The sequence below is a fragment of the Solea solea genome, chromosome 11 (assembly GCF_958295425.1).
Source record: "Solea solea chromosome 11, fSolSol10.1, whole genome shotgun sequence".
In the NCBI taxonomy this organism is placed as follows: Eukaryota; Metazoa; Chordata; class Actinopteri; order Pleuronectiformes; family Soleidae; genus Solea; species Solea solea.
Genome location: NC_081144.1, coordinates 28,102,926 through 28,114,041, shown reverse-complemented (window position 1 = coordinate 28,114,041; position 11,116 = coordinate 28,102,926). Strand labels below are relative to the sequence as shown.

The window sequence follows — 11,116 nt, the reverse complement described above, 5'->3', positions numbered from 1 at the left end:
TCTTAATGAGCCGTCCATTGAGCAGGGCATCGAAAGAATTATACACATACATAGGCTTAAATAGCATGCTGAAAAAGAGAAAAGTCATTAAAAAAGTTATTTTACATTTAAATAAAATTTCTTTTTACCATTAATAATTTTTTTCATTTACATAATATTGTAACATTATTTTATCCGCATTTGTGTGTACATTTTAGCTAGAATTGACTAATCTCTCTTGCAGTTTTTATGACCCAATGCCACGACCCATGATTGCTTTCTTTGTGTTTCTCTCTGGTCTGAACAGGATTATGTAACATTTGGGTCCAAACAGCGCCACCAAGAGGCCAAAACTGGAGGCCAAGATGGCAAATACCTCCACTGCATCTGCATATTTGCCTGGTGAGCTGATGTAAGAAGGGACAAAGGCCACCCACACTGCACAGAAGATCAACATGCTGAAAGTGATGAGTTTGGCCTCATTGAAACTGTCTGGAAGATTCCTTGCTAGAAAAGCTAACAAACAACTGAGGACAGCCAGTAAACCAATATAACCAAGTAAAACTGCAAAACCAACTGTGGACCCGACTGCACACTCATACACTATCCAGCCACTGTGATACTGGGTGTTTTTGTGAGGCACTGGTGAAGCAGAGACAAGCCAGGCAGTGCAGATTGCTGCTTGAACAGAAGTCAGAACCAGAACTGTCCCTCTCTGCTGCATAGCACCAAACCACTTCAGACTAGACTCACCTCCTGGTTTGGAGGCCTTGAACACAGCCAGAACCACCATGGTTTTCACCAGGATACATGAGACACAAAGCACAAAGCTGATGCCAAATGCTGCATGTCTTAGTTGACATGTCCATAATCTGGGTCGTCCAATGAAGAGCAACGAGCAGAGGAAACACAATTTGAGCGACACCAAGAGAAGAAAACTGAGTTCTGAATTGTTGGCACGAACTATAGGTGTGTTGTGATGATGGATGAAGATGCCCAGAACAACAACACAGATAAATGTGCCCAACAGTGAGATGGTTGTCAAGCAGATACCCAGAGGCTCATGGTAGGACAGGAACTCTGTTTTCTTAGGAACACAGTGGTCACGCTGGGGGCTGGACCAGAAATCTTCTGGGCAACTGGTGCACTCCATGGAGTCTGAGAAAAGAGGGAAAGTGATGAGAAACAGGTTTATACAACATCTCTGAACTGTGGTGTTTAAATCTTTAACTCACCAGTTGTATTGCTGATCTTTCCCTCAGAACAAGGGACACAGTCAAAACAACACTCAGGTTCTCCCTTCTTTCTGGCCATGCGGGTACCTGGAGGACAACTCTCACTGCACACTGACTGAGGAGGCTGTGTGGAGAAATATCACTATCTGTTAGATTTATCTGTAATGATTAAGGGAAAGAGTTGTTAGTCTGAAAAAGTAAGAAATAACCTGTTTGGATTCAAAGTTCCAGAAGATTTTGTCTTCATCCAGTGTGAGTTCTTCACCTTTGAAGACTGACCTCTTAACCTCACCCACAATCTGAACTTTAGTTCTTCCATCAGGGAGCCACACCCAATTCATGATGTCATATACAGGTAAGGCTTCACCATTTTCATCAAATGACACTTGATCACCAAATGTTGTTGTGAAATTGACTTTTTCCAAGTAATGCATAATCTATGAAAATCCAGATTAGAGACAAAGGGGGAAAAAAAGCATTTACTGTAAAGTATAGTGCTTTCTATTAGAAATGCATCGAAGGTTTGGCCAAAATGTTTTGGTTTGGTTTGGATCGGTTTGTGTCGACTTAACACCGACACAAAACGATGTGGTGATGAAACAGGATGTGGTGATGACGCAAACACCTGTCTATTCCCACTTGGAGTTTGTCCAAGATCAGTGTGGAACACCAATAAAATGGTTCCAAGAAAATGTGAGTACACGATGGAACAGCACCTATTAAATGCTGGAAAGTTTCTTTGTGTTTCGTCGTCTCCCTGATTCCTCAGCGTATTTAACCACTCCCCCTTACTTTTTCTGGATGTGAGTTCGTCTTCGTCACACATTGTTTTTTGAGCTCTCTCCGTTTTTTTGGTTCGCATGTCTGTGGATTTATTCACCAGCTTTATGGACCCAGCAGACGGTGGTAAGATGGAAGCCGTCATCCTGCGGCTGGAAGAGCGCATTGCCCGGAACTGGTTCGCAGCATGGAGCAGATGGCTGTCCACCATGCCGCCATGTTCCGCTCGCTAAACGAACAGCTCTCCACCATCGGTGCAAAGTTGAAACGAGCCAGCGCTCTTGATGCGATTGTGGCAATATGTAGTTCGGTAACAATCATTTGGGCTGCAGTTCCACCCAATCACAGTGGGAGACTGCCACATAAAGGCGGGCGTAAAGCACCTGTCAGCCCTTTGCTTGCTTGAGGCTGGGTCGCGTCACTCCTGTGCTTCCTCCATTTCCGCGTCCGTGTGGTTACAGGTGGGCTGCCGGCTGCATATCTCGCGTATGTTGCCCATCCAGTACTAATGTGATTGTTTTATAAAGGTCCACTTGGGTGTTGCTGCTGGCTGCGCGCTGTTCACCGCTCTGTGCCACTCACCGTATCCCTCCGTTCCATGCTGTGTTGGCCGGGATCGCCTGACCGGTATGTAGTGCAGTGGTCTTAGCTTCCTCCTCCAGCCATTCATAAGTTGCTCATTGTTTGTTCGCTTCATCGTAGGACGACTGGCCGTAACGGCGCAGCGCCGACTAATCCGCTCCTAGAACCGCTGCTGCTTTGCTTCTGCTTTGTTTCCTCACTTCTTTGCCTCAGTTAAAGAAGTTATTTGGTCCGATTGCTGTGCATCCTTGGAACTGTGTGTTTGCGGGACTAATTGTTCGCCTTACGTCGGACATTCACCGCTCCACCCGGTCGCTTGGTAACGCTGTCTCCGATAGTTGGGCAGCCACGTCTTAACCTGTGTGTGTGTGTGTGTGTGTGTGTGTACTTGCATGAGAGGACAGTGTGGGAATATACATTTAATTTTGTTCTTTTGTGGTAATTTCTTTAATTTCGTTTGTAATTTGTTTTGCTGTAACCTATTAATACAATTATTCTGTTCGTTTTGGGTTATTATGGGTTGCTTTCCAATTGCTTTTATATAGAATTTTGTTTATTTGTCATTGGGTTTAATTATTATAATTCCTGTACATTTAATTCTTTGATTTCTTTTTTTGTTATTCGTTATTGTTTTGTTTCATTATTTGTTATTTTCTAATTGGTTGCTTTCTGGTCGCCCCCCATTCAGGTGCTGAGCCTACGGTGGTGGATTGGTGTCCTGGTCACGGTGTCCCCTTTGTGTTGTGTTAGCACTTGTTAGCTTCTTTGTTTTGTTTACTTTTATTTGCTTCACGTGTGGTGTTCCTGGGATCCCCTTTTCTTTTGGATACGGTTTTTCGCTGTAGGTCTCAGCACTGATTGGTTCCCCTCATATGTCCCCTTACGTGACTAATTCTTTTATATTATTTTTAAAATAGAAATTTGTGTAAATAAAAGTGTTTTTGTATTATTGGACTGCCGTCTCTGTCTCGTTGCATAACAAACCTCAGTGCCTTCCTTTATTTGGGGTTAGTCCGCTTATAAGTAATCCCTGGGTGAAATTCCCAGGGTGGCGTTGTCTGGCAACAATTAAATTTATCGATGCTGCCTTAAAAAGGCATTTCCCCATACCTTGTGTCGCCACAATCTTCCTGCATGCTCTCAGTCCACGTCTACGTGATCGTCTCATCCCTCTGGATATCCCCAATGATCTTGATTCGCTCGTCACCCTGGTCAGCCGTCTAGACAATCGTCCCCGTGAGCAAGACAGCAATCAATGTGCAGGCGCTCCCTCTCCTCGTCCCTGTCAACACCCCAACCTCAGCCGCCGTCCTGAGATTCCTCATCCAGTACCCGCTTCATGCCTGAGACCTTCTCCACCTCTTAGGAGCCCATGCAGGTTGGTCGGACCCACCTCGACCCAGCTGAACGCAGCCACCGCCTCTTTGGTGGGCTATGTCTGTACTGCGGCGGTAAGGGACATCAATCCCTGGCTCCAGCACCACAACCTTGTCATCAACTGGGGGAAGGGCTGCAACCGGGGGTGTATCTCACCTGTCTCTTTGTCTTCTCTCTCTGGATCTCCAATGGTTGCTGCAACGTCTCTCCCAGTCACTGACACAGACCTGTCCTGGACTCCTCCCTGTTATCACGAGCTTGGTGAATATTCAGCAAAACCAAAGCCACTGCTCTTTCTCCGCATCATCCTTATGACTGCGCGATAGAGCTTCATCCCGATTCTGTTCCTCCCCGTGGTCGCCTTTTCTCCCTGTCTCAACCTGAAACTTTAGCCATGAATAATTACATACAAGAGTCAATCAAGTGTGGCATAATCCGTCCGTCTTCCTCACCGGTCGGTGCCGGCTCGTTTTTCGTGGGAAAGGATGGGTCCTTACGTTCCTTTATTGATTACCGCTCCCTTAATCGTTATGAACCGTTATCCTCTTCCACTAATGTCATCTGCTTTTGAACTCCTCAAAGGACCTAACATCTTCACCAAGCTTGATCTACGTAACGCATACCATCTAGTCCAGATCAGGGCGGGGGACGAGTGGAAGACAGCATTTAACACTCCGTCAGGGGATTACGAGTATCTGGTGATGCCATTCGGACTTAACAATGCCCCGGCTGTCTTCCAGTCATTCGTTAATGACATCCTCTGCGACATGCTTAATGTCTTTGTCTTTGTCTACCTAAACGACATATTAATTTTCTCCCCCGATCAGTCCACCCACACTAACCATGTCCATCAGATGCTGGAGAGATTGTTGGAGCAACACCTATTCATTAAGGCTGAGAAATGCAAGTTCCATGCCCATTCGGTTTCCTTCTTGGGGTTCATCATTTCACCCGGAGAGATTCGGATGGACCCAGAGAAGATAAGAGCGGTGCGTGACTGGCTGGTTCCGGACTCCAGGATAGCCCTTCAGCGTTTCCTGGGGTTCGCAAACTTCTACCGCAAATTCATACGCAATTTCAGCTTGGATTTGTCTCCATTACATTCTCTCACCTCTGTGTTGCAGCCCTTCAGGTGGAACCCCAAGGCCGACTGTGCCTTTAAGGAGCTTAAACGCCGGTTCACCTCTGCACCCATTCTCTGTCACCCCGACCCTCACTGTCAGTTTGTGGTGGACGCCCCGGACTCCAGGGTCAGGGCCAGGGGGACTGCTCACCATCAAGTCTGCACTGGAGGAATGGAGGCAATGACTGGAGGGGGCGGAGCAACCGTTTCTGGTCTGGACTGATCACCGAAACCTCAAGTACCCCTGAGCAGCTAAGCGCCTCAACCCCAGGCAGTCCAGGTTGTCACTTTTCTTTACCCGCTTTCACTTTGTTGTCTCATATCGTCCAGGTTCTCGTAATGTTAAGGTGGATGCCTTGTCCAGAATTCATCATTCCCCTAATGCTGTTGAGTCTCCTGTCCCCGTTCTCCCCCCTAACTTGGTGGTGGGGTCTGTCATCTGGGATGTCGAGGAGTGAGTTAACCCTTTTAGCACCATAATAATAGATATATTTATTAAAACGCCTGGTCTTTTTTGTCTATTTTTGTCAATAATTGTGTCAAAAATTTGGCCTTTGAAATACACATGCGCCGTGGTGTCACCGGTGATCCCCGTAGTAGTAAAAGGGTTAAGCGTTCTCATCGCTGTGACCAGCCCCTGGTGTCCTGTCCCCCTAACCATCTTTATGTCCCAGTGTGTCTCCGTTCTCAGGTGCTTGGTTGGGGGCATGCTTCTAAGTGGTCTTACCATCCTGGAGGATCGCGTACCGCTCAGCTTGTGGGTCAACGCTTCTGGTAGCCGGGGATTCGTGTGATGTTTTCAAGAGTGGTCGCTCCACGGCCCCTCCCTACCAGTCCGGCCAGAGGGTGTGGTTGTCAAACTAGGATCTCTGTCTTTGTCACCCCTGTAAGAAATAAGTAAGGTAATAAACCCCGTAGCCGTCCGTCTCAGACTTCCCCCTTCTATGCATGTGCACCCCACTTTCCATGTCTCTCGTGTCAAACCTGTCCGTGTCTCTTCCCTCCTTCCTGCACCCAGACCCCCTCCTCCCCCCCGGGTTCTCGACAGCGAGCCAGACTATACCGTTTGGCGGTTTTTAGTCTCGTCGCCGGGGACGTGGGTTCCAGTACCTGGTCATCTGGGAGGGTTATGGTCCTGAGGAGAGATTGTGGGTCCCTAGCCGGGACATCCTCGACCCCTCCCTCATAAGGGACTTTAATCACTCTCGGTCGGCCTCGTAAACCCCCCCCCTTCATGTTTGGTCCCATGATCCCACAACGTTTGTCTCCTCCTTGTCTTCCCTTTTTGTCGGTAGTTTTAATGTTCCATGTTTAATGTTTAATGTTTCATGTTTTTGTGTTATATACTCTGTGGGTTTTTTTTGTTTGAGGAGAGGGCTCTGTCATGTTCCGTTGTCAATGTCATTTTATTGTGAAAGTTCCCCTCTTATTTTGAAGTCTTTTTCGTCCCTCATCTTCTTGCTCTTTACTTTTCCCCTCTGTGATTACCCAATCTGTTTCACGTGTGTCCTGTTTGTCTTAGCTGTTCGTCATCTCCCTGATTCCTCAGTGGATTTAACCACTCCCGTTTCTCCCTGTGTCTTGTTGTGAGTTTGTCTTTGTCCGCTTCAATACGTTGTTTTTTGAGCTCTCTCCTCTGTTTTTGTGATTTGCAAGTCTGTGGATTTATTTGCACTTGTGTGCTTCAGTGACTCTGCTAATCTCTGCTTACCTGTTCCAGTCAGTTTCCTGTTCCTCGCCTGCGCTTTGTGTCGCACAATTGAGGATCTTCATGCCTGTTTTCCTATTTTTGTGTGCTTTAAAAATAAACTCTTTTTACTAACCACTGTACTGCATGTATGTATATATCTATATCTAGATATGTATTAAGAAGTAGTAGGATTTGGTCTATAATCTCTTAACACTTCATACTCCAAATAAAATACGAAGGATTAAGTGAAATGAAGAGTTGAGTGTAAACTGATATCTCACCTGCCATGGCTCCAGTCTTTGTAAATGAGCACAGGTATTGTTGCTGAAAGGTCCTCTCCCTGGCTCACACTGCAGCATGTCATCAAGAGCATACGCCAGAGTGTACACAGTCTTATACACATTATACTCTGGTCTGAGGTCTGAAACATCCACCAATTCAGTCTCCACATTCTCTATAACTTCCTGTCCAGTGCATAATTCTCCTCCAGCTTCCACCCAACCTGCTGGAGGTGGTGCAAATCTACACTGAAATGTGTGTTCCCAAAACTGATTCACCTGCAATGTAGTTCATCTTAAATCGATTACAATACTTTTTTTCCCATAAATTACAAAATTAGAGTGAAACTCACCATGCTGTTTCCATCAGTGTTGTTGTGATGTAGATCAGGACGTATTTGTAACAGGAAGTCCCTGAACCCTGGTATTTCTCCTCGACGAATGGCGATGCCCAGTGTTCCACCCAGGTACGGCATGAAGTGGGGAGTCTGGAGCACATCAGCTGATGTCCAGGCTGCACTGACAATCCACTGCAGGCCTGTCACATTCTGCCTCACCACCTGTACATTGGATTATCACATGTAAATGAATTCATACTTTTATACCAGTAAAGTATAATCTACTTTTCACAGTTGATGTCACACACAGACTTAGAGTACGACCAGAATTACAGTCAAATCTGAATTTGTCTTGGTAAACAATCTTACTCTTAAACATTAGCAGCAGCTTTAACAAATGACATGTGAAATAGAATTCATGAAATCTGTTTTTTTTTGGTTTTTGCTACATATATTTTTCAGCACTGACCTCTTTCATGAGGTTAATCATGAAATTATTGGCAAATACAATCACCACTCGAGCTGTAGATTTCCTCATCACATCCACTATTCTCCTCACTTCAGCAGGGTCATCACCCCGGGGCAAAATCTCTGTGTAAGCCAGACAACCTCCACCAGCTGGACCCAAGTCAGAGTGAAAGGATCGGGCAGCGTGGACTCCATAATCACTATCATTGATGAGCAGACCTGCCCAAGTCCAACCAAAGTGTTTTAGAATCTGAATCATAGCATTCACCTATGTGGACACAGAGCAGAGGGATTAGTGCACAGGCTGGAATCCTCTTTACTAGAAATACAGCTAAACAGGTTCATCAAAGACTCATGTTTAATCACTGTCTTTAAGTGTTGTATATCTGACACCACACAACTCTGTGAATGAAACATATCACATGACTGATGACACACTCTTTTCTTTTTGTGGATAAATTTTTACCTGAAAAGCATCACTTGGGATCGTCCTAAAGAAAGATGGGAACTTTTGTCGGTCACTCAGGCAGGAACATGAGGCATAATAACTCACCTGCAAAATAATACAGACTTTCTTTCATTCAACATTCTAAAAAATAGTTTCATGTTGATTGTTATGTTTATGTATTTCATTTATTTAAACTTACCAGAGGCATTCTGTACAAACCTAAGACTGTGGATATGGCAATAGTACGTCTAGAGGTAGCACCCCCCACAATCCCTAGGACTGGAGGAGTTCCTACACAGTTCTCCTTTAATGTAACTTGCTCTTCTTGACCACTGACTAAGGTCAGTGCTGCACGGAATCCAATTCCTAGCTGGGCACAGTTATCAAACAGACTGTATCCCAGAGTCAAATCAGGCAGCAGGTTGGAGTTCCTGTTGATCTCATCAATAGTGAATGCCATGGTCTGAGCCAGTCTGAATCCTACAATATTAAAACTAACAACATAACACAAGTGTTTACCACCTAAAATACATTAAATTCAGTTCAATATACTTTATTATGTATACTGTTTATATCAATGCCCTTGTGATACAATAAATAATAAAACATGACATTAAAATACAATAAAACAACACAACAAAGGCAATAACACAGTTAAAGCACAAAGGGAGCAACAATTGTTAAAAACAACATAAAATCCATGGCCTCATTTAAAAGTCTAACAGATGTAGGCACAAAAGTAAGTATGTTACATTAATCATACATACAGTCTACTTACAGACTTGGGTTTCATCAGCTTTGTGCTCACAGACTCACCCATAGCAGTCAGGCTTTTGTGGCTCTGAGGTAAAAGACAGGTCAGGATCAGTTGAAATGAAGTTGATTGTAAACAGTCCACCTAGAATCACATCTCCAGTTTTGTGCATCCCATTTAAATGAAACTGTCCCTTTAACTGACAAGAGGAGGAATAAAGAGAGTACACAGCAGAGGAGCAGCAGTAATACAACAATAGGTCTAAAAATGCCCTCATGACTTTGCTTTGGCTCATCTCCTTTTCTGAGTGCAGTCTTATCTCAATATCAGCACATTTTATTGATTTGCAGCTGCCCATGTTAATTAATCTTGTAACAACACCCATCAGTGCAGAGGAGGAAGTGAAGCTGTAGGGGCAGGGCCCAAAATAAATCCCAACTGATACTGATTTGTACTAAATGACTTTGTAGAAATTTGTATTCATTATTATTTAAGCTTTGGTATTTTAAGTGACAGCTGTTGATGTTTGACTGTAGAAATTATAAAATTAGAAGCTACAGCACAGAATATTAAAAACAGAATTTACTGAAAATCTAAATAAAATTTTACCTGCACTACTGTGGTTTTTTCTGTCAAACACTTTCTATATTCAGTTTGTAAACAGCATTTCCCCAATTACAAAACAACTTTGTATTTAGCCTTATGGTGTTATTTGTATTTTGTTTTCAATTCCTATTCCTTCCTATATTTTTCAGAATTATTACTGCTTAGTTCATGTTATTACTTAAATCCCCCTTCCTTATTTTTCTGGTTAACATCATTTAACTATAATTTTAACAGTTTTTTTCATTGTAATTAGAGGAACTTTTGCCCCATTTTACCCTTCACTTACTTGGGGGACAGTACTTATTTCTACCAGTAGATGTCAGTAATCGGTTGGCTACTCTGCTGTTTGGCCCATGGATGTATTATAAGAACTGGATAGAGCACCTTCCAACTGCCCTCTGCCTTGAAAACAATTTTGTCGTGGTACTGCAACAAAAAATACATTTTCCCATTGACCACAATAGTAAAAGAGACGCCTGTAAAACTGTTCACAGGACACTTCGACACATGGACAGGCATGTATAGATCTTTAGGTAACCCTTTATTTTACAGTCCACTAATTATCTGATATTTACTCAGAAACTAGATGGTAACAAAACATAGTTAATAGGAAAGTTCCAAAATAACTTTGTGATTACTAAGTTATTACCTAGTAAGTACATGGAAACATACTAGGAAACTAGATGGTAATACAGTCTATGTATTAAGAAAGTACCCATACAGAAAGGATAGTAAGTACTACATTATTACTTAGTAAGTACATGAAAAACTACCAAGAAACTAGATGTAATACAATCTATGTACTAAGAAAGTACCCATATGGAACAGATGTACAGTAAGTACAAAGTTATTACCAAGTAAGTACATGGACTAGGAAATTAGATGGTAATACAATACACATATTAAGAAAGAAAGAAAAGAAAGAAAGTTTCAGACCCCAACTTGCCAGGTTACGCAATTATTCGGGCTGACAGAGACATTAATTCGTCACGGAAATCTATTGGCGGTGGCTTGTGTGTCTATATGGATACACGCTGGGCTACCCAGTACACCGGGAACGGGAACGTGTGTGCACACATGACTATGAAATCCTGGTGGTCTCATTTCATCCCTTCTACCTCCCAAGAGAGTTTGGACAGATTACAATCATATTGGCCTATGTACCTGGGCCGGACTTCGTGGGAGGTGCGGCCAGGATAGCCGAGTGCTATAACACCGCCCTGTCCCACGCAGTTAACCAACCCGTCCTGTTGCTCGAGGACTTTAACTCTTGTGACCTTTCCGATCATCTAACCACTTTACATCAATACTTGGACTGTCCGACCCGCCTGACACGTACCCTGGATAAGTGCTATAGCAATATACCAGATGCCTATAAATCCACCTGTAGGCCTGCCTTGGGGAAGTCTGACCACAATGTCATACATCTACTTCCACGTTACAGGGCTAAACTGAGAC

At 43.7% G+C, this 11,116-nt stretch overlaps 1 protein-coding gene across 1 annotated transcript; it reads right to left on the bottom strand.

Moving 5' to 3' along the window:
• Positions 1–226: 226 nt before the first annotated feature.
• LOC131468293 (extracellular calcium-sensing receptor-like) lies at positions 227–9,269 on the bottom strand (the record flags this gene model as incomplete). The annotated part of the gene is made up of 9 exons (XM_058642359.1): positions 227–1,137; positions 1,215–1,338; positions 1,424–1,651; positions 7,048–7,323; positions 7,398–7,604; positions 7,852–8,118; positions 8,317–8,403; positions 8,498–8,792; positions 9,115–9,269. Coding segments are annotated over 9 exons (2,550 nt in total), but the record flags the coding sequence as incomplete, so codon positions are not given.
• Between the last annotated feature and the right edge of the window lie 1,847 nt (positions 9,270–11,116).